Here is a 13,474-nt window from a genome sequence, read left to right as displayed (position 1 = left end):
TTGACAACGCTTATAATATACCGCTTAATGATGAAAAGTAAAGACAAGTTCAATTTAATTCCCAGTTCAACTCTGATTCAATGTCTTTCAATGTAAACATTAATGCAAAGGTGGGTCCTAATCCTGATGTCAATCATGTCACAACCTTCAATCTTAATCCCACTCTTCCGAGGCAGTATCCACAAAGGGGAAATTTTGACCAGAACAAGGTGAACCTGTTCTGTAAATACTGCAAGAAATCTGGACATTTAATTGATACTTCAAACTTCATAGGTTTCCACAAAAATCTAAGGTCTTCAAGGGAAAGAGAATTGTTGCTTCTAGTGTTGATGGTTCAGAACATGGTAATCCTAAGTTCAATGGTCATGAGTCAGCCCCTAATTTCACTTAGGGTATCCACCCAACTCCTACTGCTCATTTTGGCGAGACTCAGAATTCAGTCATTCCAGGGTTTACGAGACAATAGTATGCTCAATTGATAAGTCTGTTGCAACATTCAACTTTGGGAGAGTCTACCAATCCTTCATCCAATCTTATGTGTTCTGCTAACTTTGCTGGTAGTATGCTAACTGAGAGTCCTATTTCTGGTTCTAAACTTTGCATGCTTACACACATTGATTCTGTCACATGGATAATAGATTCAGGGGCAACTGATCATATGACTTCTAATAAGGACTTACTTACTAATATTGTTCCTGTACCTATACCCTATCTTGTCACCCTTCCAATGGGTACAAAGTAAAAGTGACTTTAATATGATCTTTTGCTTTGACTCCTTCTATTACATTACACAATATTTTGTTCATTCCTTCTTTTCAACACAAGTTAATTTCAGTTCATAAGTTGATAAAATAATTGCACTGTATAGTACCATTCACTTTTACTTCCTGTCTATTACATATGCTACAAACCCTTTCTCCGAAGATGTCTCTGGAACTTGGTAAAGAGAAAGCTAGTTTATACAAGCAATCTTGGAAGAGACCAACAAACTTAGTACCATTTTCTGTGCATTTTGTTCCTATTTCATGTAGTAATGTTTCTTCCTGTAATTCTAGCAATATTTCTCATTGTGGACCTGTAGTATTATTTTCTATTTCACTGATGAACCTTTGTCATGTAATAATATTGTTCATAATAATATGAATCATGTTTGGCATCAAAGGCTAGCACATATTCCTTTTACTGCTATAAAACATATATCTGTTTTGTCTACGTCTCTGCCATCTAGACAATCTTTTTCTTGTTTTATTTGTCCTATGGCTAGACAGACTAGGCTTCATTTTCTTGACAGCTCCATTAAAACCACTAGACCTTTTCAACTGATACACATTGATACATGAGGTCCTTATCACATACCTACATCTTCTGGTTCCAAATATTTTCTTGCAATTGTTGATGACTTCTCAAGAGCAACTTGGACTCATTTATTAGGGTCCAAAAGTAATGCTTTCTCTTTAATCAAAGCCTTCTTAGCTATGGTTCACACCCAATTTAATGTGTCAGTCCAAACTATTAGGAGTGACAATGCTTTGGAGTTGGGGTCTAGCCATGCTACTTCTTCTTTTCTTACTAAGCATGGGATCATTCATCAAACTACTTGTCCTCACACACCCTAACAAAATGGTGTGGTTGAAAGAAAACACATGACCCTCTTGAAGCATTTAGAGCCTTACTCTTTCAGTCTAAACTTCCAGTTAATTTTTTGGGGGATTGTCTTTTAACTGCTACTTACATGATTAATAGGATCCCATTTAGACTTCTTTAGAATAGATCTCCCTATGAAGTTCTGTATGGGAAGCCTTATAACTATTCTCATTTAAGGGTCTTTGGGTGTTTGGCTTATTCTACTATTCTAATTTTCCAAAGGGATAAGCTCTAGCCCAGAGCTATTCCCTGTGTCTTTCTAGGTTATTCTTTTGCCAAGAAAGGTTACAAGCTCTACAATTTGACTACTAGGTAATGTTTTGTTTTCAGGGATGTTATTTTTCATGAGCATTGTTTTCCTTTTACCACTCTCCCTCCTTTCTTTGTACCCTTTATGCCTACTGTCATGCCTGCTCCTCTTAATGATATATCTTTTCCTACTTCTCCTCTACATCCCTCTGATTCTTCTCCTTCTCCTTCTCCTTCTCCTTTTCCTTTTCCTTCTTCTTCGTCTTCTTCTTCTTCTTCTTTCCCTTCTTTTACTTCCTCCTCTACTAGCTCTACTTTTTCTCATGGTGCTCCATCTACTATACTTTTCAATCATGATATACATTCCCCTCCTTCCTCTTCTCCTTCTTTTGTTTTTAGGAAGTCTTCTAGACAACATGCTACTCCTTCATATTTGCAGGATTATGTATGCAAACTTCCTTCGTTCTCTGCAGCCCATTCTTCCTCACAACTTTTAGAGTCTGAACCTACTAATTACTCTCAGGCCGCTTTAGTTCCAGCATGGCAGGATGCCATGAGAAAGGAATTTGAAACTTTAGACTCCAATCAGACTTGGGATGTTATTCCTCTACTTGCTGGGAAGAAGCCTATAGGGTGTAAATATATGTATAAAATCAAATATAAGGCTGATGGTAGTGTTGAGATATACAAAGCTAGGCTTGTCATGATGGGTGATACTCAAGTTGAAGGTTTTGATTTTACTGAAACCTTCTCCCATGTAGTTAATGTCTAATGTCAAATATTTAATGGTTGTGGCTGTTAAGGAACATTAGTCTCTTTCTCAATTAGATGCCAGCAGTGCTTTCCTCCATGGAGATCAAGATGAGGAGGTTTATATAAAATTACCCCAAGGGTTGTTTGTGTCTACTCCTTCTACTTCTGTGCCCCTTGTTTGCAAACTAAAGAATTTTCTCTATGGTCTTAGGTAGGCTTCTAGGCAATAGTATGCCAAGTTATCCCAGGCTTTGTATTCTAGGGGTTATACGCATTCCCTCAATGACTATTCCCTGTTTGTCAAAGGTAATCTTGGGCATTTGGTCCTTTTGGTTGTCTACTTGAGATTTCTTCTCTAAAGTAGTTCCTAGACTCTGAGTTTAAGATCATAGATCTGGGATCTTTGCACTATTTCCTAGGCATTGAGGTGTGTCATGTTTCTAGTGAGGTTGTTCTCAATCAAAAAAAAATTGTCTCAGATTTGCTTCAGCAGTTTGGCTGCACTTCTGTTACTCCTGCGATCTGTCCTTTGGAGTTGCACACTAAATTGCATGTTGATTTTGGTGATTTTCTCCTTACACCTAAGTCCTATAGAAGTCTGGTGCGAAAGTTGCTCTTTCTCACCCATACTAGACCTAGTATTTGTTTTGTTGTTCAACACTTGAACTAATTTCTGAAATCTCCTAGGGTCCCTCATATGTATGATACTCTCTATGTTCTGAGATATTTCAAGGGCACTATGGATCTGGGTTTGTATTATTCTGATTCTCTTGACTTATCTATCACTGCATATTCAGATAGTGACTAGGCTGCTTGTCGTGACACTAGGAGGTCTATCATTGGATTATGTATTTTTTTGGGTGGTATCCTCATTAGTTGGAAGTCCAAAAACAACATGTTGTTTTCACTATCTTCTACTGAGGCTGAATACATGGCTTTGAGCAAGGTGGTTGCTGAGTTGACTTGGTTTCCAGGCTCTTGAATGATTTTGTTGTTCCTGTTATGCTTTATTTTTATGTCTTTTGTGATAATCGGGATGCCCTGCATATAGCCAAATATCATGTTTTTCATAAACAGACCAAATATATTGAGGTTGATTGCCATTTCATTAGGAACAAGCTTGGTGATTGGCTAATTCAATTATTTCATGTTTCTACCACCAAGCAGTTGGCTGATCTACTCACCAAACCTTTTGCCTCGCAATCTTCATCACCATTTCTTATCCAAGTTGCAGATGGTTTTCCCTCCAACTTGAGAGGGGTGTTGACATGATGGAGTATTTAGCTTCTAGTCCCAACCACAAACTTAGTGGCTAGTCATATAATGTGCCATTGTATTTATTTTGGATATCTTTGTAAACATTGTTTCAACTTGTTTTAGTTAGTGTATTAGTTAGGAGGCAAATTTAATTGTATTGGGCACCCGACTGAAGCCCACTATATAAATATACAATGTTGGATCTAGAAGGATCCATCGGCATTTTTCTCTCATTTCGTTTTTCTCATATGAAAGTATCCTCTTTCTGCGTTGAAAACCCTAACCAAATTTTCCCAAATTGCTCGATCTAGAAGGTTATCATTTTCCATTAGCAAGAAACTAATTCTAATTTCTACATGTTAAAATAAATATGCTTGTTGAATTAATTTAATTAAAAGAAGAAGGAGAGGAGGAGGAGGAGATGATTTATATTAAGAACAAACTAATTTCAATTTCTATCAGTTAAAATTTATATCACGACACCCCAGAAAAATGGTTAGCCAAAATATAAAATACTCTCTACGACGCCGAATAGGGAATTTCGAAGTATCTCTTATCGGCTAAACTGCTATTGGCGTTTGATAGCCGTTTAAACCATCTCCTTAAACCCCGGCTGATAAAAATATCCTACATGCTCCTTCGTTACACCTCCCGATATGGCAGTCTCTGCTAAAACCCCAACTACTTCCCTCCCTTCCTTAGACCCCCCAAACCCTCAATTCTCTAAACTCCATTCTTCTAAATCTCTAAACTTTTCTCACATCTTCCAAAAATCCCACCTTTTATTCTTAAAAAAAACCCAGCAAAATTTCCTCCTCAGCTCCTCCTCCACCTCAACTCCCACCACTGACCCCAATTCCCATCTTATCCAGCTATGTTCCCACAACCAGCTAGAACAAGCCATAATATTCTTAAAGTCAGTAAAAGAACTTCATGGGACTATAGAAGAAGAAACATTTGTTTTATTAGCTAGGCTTTGTGAATTTAAGAGGGCATCTAACGAAGCATGTGAAGTTTTTTCATGTATACTTAACTGTATGTCCCAGTTAAGCTTGAGACTAGGAAATGCATTGTTGAGCATGTTTGTTAGGCTGGGGAATTTGGGTGATGCTTGGTATGTTTTTGGGAAAATGGAGGAAAGAGATGTGTTTTCTTGGAATGTTTTGATTGGTGGGTATGCAAAAAATGGTTACTTTGATGAGGCTTTGGATTTGTATCAAAGGATGTTGTGGGTTGGTGTTAGACCTGATGTGTATACGTTTCCTTGTGTTTTGAGGACTTGTGGTGGCTTGCCTGACTGGAAAATGGGTAGGGAGATACATGCTCATGTTTTTAGATTTGGGTATGAGTCGGAAATTGATGTGGTTAATGCTTTGGTTACTATGTATGTGAAATGTGGTGATGTGTTCATTGCGAGGATGGTGTTTGATGGAATGCCTAGGAGAGATAGAATTTCTTGGAATGCTATGATTGCAGGTTACTTTGAGAACGTTGAGTTTTCGGAAGGGTTGAAGTTGTTTTCGTCGATGAGGGAATTTGGATTTTTTCCGGATTTGATGACCATGACAAGTGTGATTTCAGCTTGTGAGGCTCTTGGGGATGAGAGTTTAGGGAAGGCGCTTCATGGGTACGTGTCAAGAATGGATTTTTATAGTGATGTTTCGGTGCACAACTCTCTCATTCAACTTTATTCGGCTATTGGGAGTTGGGAGGAAGCAGAGAAGATCTTTGATAGGATCCAGTGTAAAGATGTAGTTTCATGGACTGCAATGATTTCGGGTTATGAGAGTAATGGGTTTCCTGAGAAGGCTGTGGAGACGTACAAAATGATGGAGCTAGAAGGTGTCATGCCGGATGAGATTACTATTGCTTCTGTTCTATCTGCCTGTACTTCATTGGGCCTTCTAGAAATGGGTGTTAAGCTTCATCAACTAGCCGAAAGGAGAGGACTTACAGCATACGTGATTGTTTCAAACACTCTGATCGACTTTTATTCGAAGTGCAACTGTATTGACAAGGCATTGGAAATTTTCCACAGGATACCAGATAAAAATGTCATATCTTGGACATCTATCATTCTTGGTCTTCGGATTAATAATCACAGTTTGGAAGCTTTGATTTTGTTTAGTCAAATGAAACGCTATCAGGATCCCAATACTGTTACCTTAGTGTCTGTCCTCTCTGCATGTTCTAGAATCGGTGCACTGATGTGTGGTAAAGAAATACATGCATATGTATTGAGGAACGGCATGGCATTTCATGGTTTTTTACCCAATGCACTCCTTGACTTCTATGTGAGGTGTGGAAGGATTGGCCCTGCACTGAATCTGTTTAATATGCAGAAAAAGGATGTTACTGCTTGGAATATTTTGCTGACTGGCTATGCTCAGCGAGGGCAAGGTGCACTCGCGGTTGAGCTTTTTGATGGAATGCTTACTTCAAAAGTAAAGCCTGACGAGATTACTTTCATTTCTCTGTTACGTGCTTGTAGTAGATCCGGGTTGGTGACTAAAGGCCTTGACTATTTAAATAGCATGGAGAGTAAATATTGCATTGTTCCAAATCTGAAGCATTATGCTTGTGTGGTTGATCTGCTAGGCCGTGCAGGTCTAGTGGAGGATGCTTATGATTTTATTATAACATTGCCTGTGAAACCTGATTCTGCTATCTGGGGGGCTTTATTGAATGCGTGTAGGATCCACAGGCAGGTTGAACTTGGAGAACTAGCTGCTAGACATATTCTTGAAACTGATGAGAGAAGTGTTGGGTATTATGTTCTCCTATGTAACTTCTATTCCGACAGTGGCAGATGGGATGAAGTTGCAACGTTAAGGAAGATTATGATAGAAAGAGGACTGACTGTTGATCCTGGTTGCAGCTGGATAGAAGTAAAGGGAAATGTACATGCATTCCTTAGTGGTGATAATTTCCACCCCCAAATTAAGGAAATCAATGCGGTTTTGGAAGGATTTTATGAAAAAATGAAAACAGCACGTCGTAGTGAATCAGAAAGATATATAGTAAATGAGGTTGAAGATTCAAAAGCCGAGATCTTTTGTGGACACAGCGAGAGACTGGCTATTGCATTTGGGCTTATAAATACTGCTCCAGGGACACCAATTTGGGTCACAAAGAATCTCTATATGTGCAAGAGCTGTCATGACACAATCAAGTTTATCTCTGAGGTTGTCCGGAGGGAGATTTCAGTTAGAGACACTGAGCATTTCCACCATTTTAAGGATGGAAGATGCACATGTGGGGATGAAAATTATTTGGGAGAAACTTGAAATTCATAATCAAAGAGAACCGAATCACAGTAAGAAAAACAGAAACTGTTCCTTGTGAGCGAACAGAGCCAGGTATACATAGAATGGAAGCTGAATTAGCTCCTGGCTAGAGAACTCAATACACCCCCGAAGGTGCTATTGCTGATATTTAATGATGTGGTAGACTGCTAAATCTCATCCACAGTCCAGCACTGCATGTCTGTTGCTTCCGCAGATAGCATCAAGTGCCCTTCTGCAGGAATGATCTTGAAAGCTAGAACATTGTGAAATGTTTGCAATCTCAAAAGACAATTTGGTGACACTCAACATAGAGATGCCTGATGCACTGTATATAGCACATACCTTTCTATCATACTTGAAGATAGACGCTAGTCCTTTGTTACTTTAGCGAAGTGGATATAGAAACTTGTATATCTTGGTGGTGGTATGACTTTGTGCTCAAAGAGCGGGGAAGCTTGTCTAGATTATAGTACATGTTGTTGCGTGTAGAACTGCATGAACATGGAGGGTCATGAAAACAAACAAACTTGTCTTTTCAAAATTGTTGACTGAAAGAATTGTGCCAGAAACCTTTCCTCTTATCTTTCTGCACGATCTAGACATAACCGGACATGTTATCCTTTTCAAACTCCAAAGGATATTCATATTAGCCATTTTATAGAGATCTTTACGTCAAACAACAAGCTGTTATTACAAATCCTTCAAAAAGAATAATAGTACACTATTTTACACAGAAATAAAGCGCGCACCATTCACACACTCATTTTGGTAGCCAACACTCACTAGCAATAACAACCAAACTATATGAACTTAGTTCTATGTATCAGGGCCTACATCTTCACTGCTTTCTTGATTGTTTTGATGGATGATCTTATGAAGCCATTACCTCCTACCCGACCTTCATCGCTATCATCACCAACAACTGAGGGCTTCTTCCTTATGCAATCCACTCTCTTTTTCATGCCACTCAAGAGGAGAGATGGGGAAGACGGGATACGCCTAAACAACCTGGCACTGTCAGACCTCAAGAGTTCCCTTTCCTTTTCCTTTTCGCTCTTCCTTTCAGTTCTTTCACAGCTGCTAGATCTCCCAACTACTCCCTTAGAAGCAGAACCTACATCACTGGCTCTCCTTTCTGGAAGTAATCTGTAGGGAGGAGGATTCCTGGATGGTGTTTTTTGACCTTTAAGCTCAGTTCTTTCTTCTTTTTTTCCAATTTCTCTGTTTGAAAATGATGATTTCCTGGCTGCCATTTCAACAATTTCCTCTCTTTTTGTTTCTTCTAGCTGTTTGGCCGCTTTCTGTGGCTGTTTCACATCCTCAGCTACTTCTGACTCCTCTGATCTGGATTTCTTTATCTCGTTCTGTGGATGTCTGATCTGGATTTCTTTATCTAGCTGTTTGGCCGCTTTCTGCGGCTGTTTCTCAGCTACTTCTGACTCCTCTGATCTGGATTTCTTTATCTCGTTCTGTGGATGTCTGATGTTCTGCTTTCTTATCGTGCCATCAATCTCATTAGTTTCATCTTCTCCTGCATTAAGTGTTTTCTTACCATTATTGTTCTCCTCAGCAGTCTGAACACTAAAGTTGGTAGGTTCTTGGGAGTTATCCAAAAGCAACTGAAGCCATTTTTCAACATTTCCTTTCCCACGTTGCTTTCTGCTCTCGTCGTCCTCCTCCTCTCTTTCAGCTTCATGAAAAGTGGGAAACCCGGCATTGTATGTTATCCCTTCTTCTTGTATTTCTGTATTTTGAATCTTCTTCTCTGTTGGATCCTCGTCCTTTGCCTGCACAATAGCCTTGTCGCTTTGTCTTTCTTTCTCTTGTCCTCCATTTAGAGAGAGTCTTGCCTCATATGCTTTCTGCTCCTCGTCCAGAAATACTCTTAGTTCCTTATGCATACTGTCATTGGACTTCATCCCTGGCAAGCATAGAACTCTCTGATCATCTTTCTCTAATTCTGCCCTTGAGCTGCTGCCAGGAAGACAGAGGAGAGTCTTCTCATCTCCCTCTTCATCTGGAAATTCATCCATTCTTGATCTTTTTCTTGTTTGGTCCCACTCAGGTCTTATCTGTTGCTCGAGTTCATCTCTATATTTGAATCTCTTGTGTAGCTCTCTCTCTGCAGAATCACAAATTGCTCTTTGAGCTTCAAGTCTTGCCATAAGAGCATTAGCTGCTGCCTGATTCAACCTCACTTGTTCTTTATACACAACACTCCTACAAGTAACATAAACCAATAGAGTAAGAGCATATAATAAAAATAATATGTATATTTATATATTTTCCGGCTATTATTTTTTAGGTGGCCCAAGAATGTAATTATCTCTATTATCAAATACTCGTGAATTTTTATTTTTCTAGTGGACATGTTTTTCAGTGATCTTACTGGTGCATGGCATCTCGAATCATCTTCTCTAGCATAGCTCTATAGGAAGATTGTGCCTCAGCTAGTCGTCGACATTTCTCTGCTCTCCTCCTTTTCTTTATTAGGACTAGCTCCAGTTCTTCTACGGCTGCTTTCTCCTCCTCAGTCTTTTGCTTTAATTCACCCACTTCATCGTCTAATTTCTGAATTTCTGCCTGCATCTTTGAAGTCTCTTCTCTGTGTCTCAAAGAATCTCTAGCCATCACAATAGCTTGGTATGGATTGGTCACCATGCCTGGATCTTCATTTTCTTTCAAATCCGCCTTTGATCTTTTGTAAGCTATCACAAAAGAAAAACTTTAAAAAGCAAAACCAAAGAAACAAAGAGTAGTCTCACCACTGCCCCAAGCCTTTGGTAATTAAGTGGAGAAGGGATAGAGGGACGGGCCCCACTGGCCCTCGAGGATTTCTCAGTCACTTGAAAAAATAGAACTATACACTTGTCTTTTAAAATCAAGAAGCAGATGATGGTGTTTATTATTTGGAGACTAACCTACAATAGGAGTGTTTGATCTTGGTCTTCTATTTATATCCAAGGATTTCAGAGTAGAGGAAGAATCAAAAGACTCTCTTCGACTTAGAACAACAGCAGCTGGAGCCAGGCCAATCTTTTCTTGCGATTCAACAAAATGATGAGGAAAAACATGGGAATCAACAGTTTGTGAGGCATTCAGTTCTTCATTTTCACCTTCAGAAAACAACCATGAAAATGCTCTGCGCCTGAAAATAATGACAGTAAGCATCTAGCAGTTGCAAAATATCACTTTTAAACTGCAAAAACATTCAACAAACATACAGCAACCAACCTGAAATCTGAATTTGATATAGCAAAGATGGACAGGAACTGGTTTATGGATATACCAACTTGCAGATCCCACCAGGGTATAAGGAATTCCAGCTTATTATTCTTTTTCTTACATGCTTGCCACTGCATTATCCTCAGATTGCTTGGAACAGTTAGTCCTCCTCCTGCAATTTCACCAAATGTCACAAATTCAGAACTCATAAAATGCAGAAAAAAATTACTAATGCAGAAGAGTTTAACTTATATACACAGATGGTGTAAGCTTTTACAACAGGTAAAGGTGACCTTATAGTGTAAAAGTTTCTTTACACTGTCCAGGTACATAAGTCAAACTTTGCGCGGAAAAACAGAAGGATGCAGAAAGATGATGAGTAATTACTGGAGCAAGGAAACCAATGATCAATTTTCCAAGCCAGAGGTGAAGCTGAATCAGCATGATAATACAGAACATTGCCATATGAGTCTACTCGAAATACTTCAGGATCAAACCCTGCATTCCTGGAGTTCAAAAATTATAATCAAGAATGAGAAACCTCTTATTAAGCATGTCCTAATTATTCATATTGGATAAGTTGAATTGCATGAACAATCCATTTTTACCCGAGATGGTTGAGTTGCTTCCACAAAAGAGACAGGAAAATCTTCGGCTTTGTACTGGGTTGTGCATTTGGATCAATGATAGGGAACATGTCATCCAATTCCTTGGCTCTCAAAACCTATTATCAATCAATATAACAATGATCAAAATTTGAGGCAGCACATAATTCCTCCAGAAAATTAAGTACAAATATTGTCTTTTCTAAGATTCAGGGGTCGTTTGGTAGGATGCATTAGAGAAAATAATGCATGCATTAGCTTTTGGTAATACTAATCCCTTGTTTGGTACACTTTTTCAACCTATGTATTATTAATGCAAGTATTAGTTATACAACCTATTTGGTATTATCCTTTGTATAACTAATACATAACAAACCATAGTATAACTAATGCATGCATTAGCACGGTTAAAGACAAAATTGTCCTTAAAGTCCCTTATAAAGCTAAAGAATACGAAGGACATTTTTAAAAACTAATTTTCTTAAAAGCTATGCAGGGCATTTTAATTTTTATTGCACCACACCAAACAGTGGATAAAAAATAATCTCCGCATAACTAATGCTTGCATTACTAACTCATACATTACTAATCTCGGCATTACTAATACACCTTATTCAGCGTTATTCTTATACACCCTACCAAGCGACCCCTAAGTGTTTTAAAGGAAACTATAATCTGGGACTCTTGTTTTCCAAAATCGGGTAAGTGATTTTTAGAACACTGGCTACTTGAAAATCACTGATTTAATTGGAGTTAGAAATTGAATAACTTTCACAAGGTTTAACTCAACTATGAGGCGGATGCAATGTATAATCCACCGAGTTCAACTGAACTATATTTGCACAAAACATAGATATCTATGTACAAAAGTCACTAAAATATTAAAATTCGATATCTATGTACAAAAGTCACTAAAATATTAAAATTCGAACCGTAATTGTAAATGTTCATTTAGTGTAATTGTGAGAAGATAAAGATTAAAACCATCAAGTTTAAATCCTAAATTCATCCGTAATATCCACTTAGGGAAATAACTATACTACCAATTAAGGTCCCTTTAAGCTTTATAATGGATGAAGAAGGCGAATTTAACTTGCATTTAGAAGCTAGAAATCATATGCACCATAAACACAACGAAAATTCAACATAAAATTGGGGGAATTTTTTTTCCCGAGGGAACAGATTAATCCACTCTTTATGGTGAAAGAGAAAAAGCCAGATTAAGTACTCCATACAGTAATTTAATCAGATTTGGTGAATTAGATATAATTCGGAACACCAAGTTCCTCCTTCTGAAAGTTGACTGATTAATCTTGAAATAAAGAGATTGAATTGATTCTTTATGTTACCTCATGATGTGGTAGAGAATAGGGAGTGAAAGCGAAAGGAGGGCCGCGGCTGAAGGGGCCAAAGCTTCTGTCTTTACAGATCTTGGCATAGGCCTTTGGGTATCCTAGTCCCTTGTCAATCACCATTTCTTCAGGGGTAAAAACAAGATCTCCAGCCATTGATGCCTCTATTTTTTCTTGAAGAGAAATGAAGGAGGAAAAACCAGCGCTGAACAGAGCTAAGTGTCAGAGATTTATGTGATTTTGATGAAGAGAGGAAGAGAACCAACGGTCATGTCATTTTTAAAAAGTAGAACAATTGTGTTTTTTCCCTTTTTCAATTGGTTGAGAGGTGTAACGGCTAGATATGCTGGCCTACTGCCTTAACAGCTATCTCGTATGTAATTCGGTTGTTCCTCGTTAAAGTCTTACCGTATTTGAAAAGACCATATTAGCCTTGTCGAATAAGCTATCAGCTGACCTGGATGTATGAAAACTATGGGGTGATTCGGTCAAAGAAATGGAAAGTTGTAGAACACAGGTCATCATTGAAGTTTGAACGAGTTTAAGAAAACCAATGAGTGGAACAAATCTATTACTCCTTAGTAAAAGGTCAGGTGAAAAGTTCCTTTTAGTATGACAAACCAAGTGAGTACATGTCAACACACATCTAGGCTCTAACTAAATTCTACCCACGTAGTCAATACTTTTTTCTTTTTCTTTCTATTTTAGGAGAGTTTAGTTGGTGAGGAAATGGATAAAATAAATGGCAGGGGGGGGGGGGAGAAAGAACCAACACGACATGATAAAATAAAAATGGTTATTTGCTGTTAACATGGATTCTTTATTATTTTATTTTTTTGCTTGAAAGAAAATAAGCAAACATGTTTATTCCAAAGATATAATCATTAATTTTTGTGTGGTTTACACACATTGACATAAGAGTTACATTACGACAAGAGACGAATCCAAAATTTGAATTTGATGGGTTCAAAGTTTTTAGTATTAAACTCCTTGTACATTTCAAATTATGGGTTCAAATTTAGTTTATATTAAATACATCGGGAACTTTACATAACTGTCACTGTTTAAAAGAAATATAACAAATTCTCAGCAGAAAATCCAA

General features: G+C 38.0%; 2 protein-coding genes across 2 annotated transcripts; one reads left to right on the top strand and one right to left on the bottom strand.

Moving 5' to 3' along the window:
• Positions 1–4,388: 4,388 nt before the first annotated feature.
• On the top strand, positions 4,389–7,771 carry LOC104103684 (pentatricopeptide repeat-containing protein At1g15510, chloroplastic). The gene has a single exon (XM_070197743.1). It carries the CDS (start codon positions 4,560–4,562, stop codon positions 7,188–7,190), a length of 2,631 nt encoding a protein of 876 aa, XP_070053844.1. The 5' UTR covers positions 4,389–4,559; the 3' UTR covers positions 7,191–7,771.
• Positions 7,772–7,856: 85 nt separating this feature from the next.
• LOC104104451 (uncharacterized) lies at positions 7,857–12,661 on the bottom strand. The gene is made up of 7 exons (XM_009612846.4): positions 12,370–12,661; positions 11,024–11,139; positions 10,803–10,921; positions 10,425–10,587; positions 10,112–10,338; positions 9,580–9,898; positions 7,857–9,410 (listed from the first exon to the last, which is right to left on the bottom strand). The coding sequence occupies exons 1-7, from the start codon at positions 12,526–12,528 to the stop codon at positions 8,021–8,023; spliced, it is 2,493 nt and encodes an 830-aa protein (XP_009611141.1). The 5' UTR covers positions 12,529–12,661; the 3' UTR covers positions 7,857–8,020.
• Between the last annotated feature and the right edge of the window lie 813 nt (positions 12,662–13,474).

Source organism: Nicotiana tomentosiformis, chromosome 3 (genome assembly GCF_000390325.3).
Source record: "Nicotiana tomentosiformis chromosome 3, ASM39032v3, whole genome shotgun sequence".
NCBI lineage: Eukaryota > Viridiplantae > Streptophyta > Magnoliopsida > Solanales > Solanaceae > Nicotiana > Nicotiana tomentosiformis.
The sequence above is the reverse complement of the archived record's forward strand: the minus strand, read 5'-3'. Positions and strand labels throughout refer to the sequence as shown.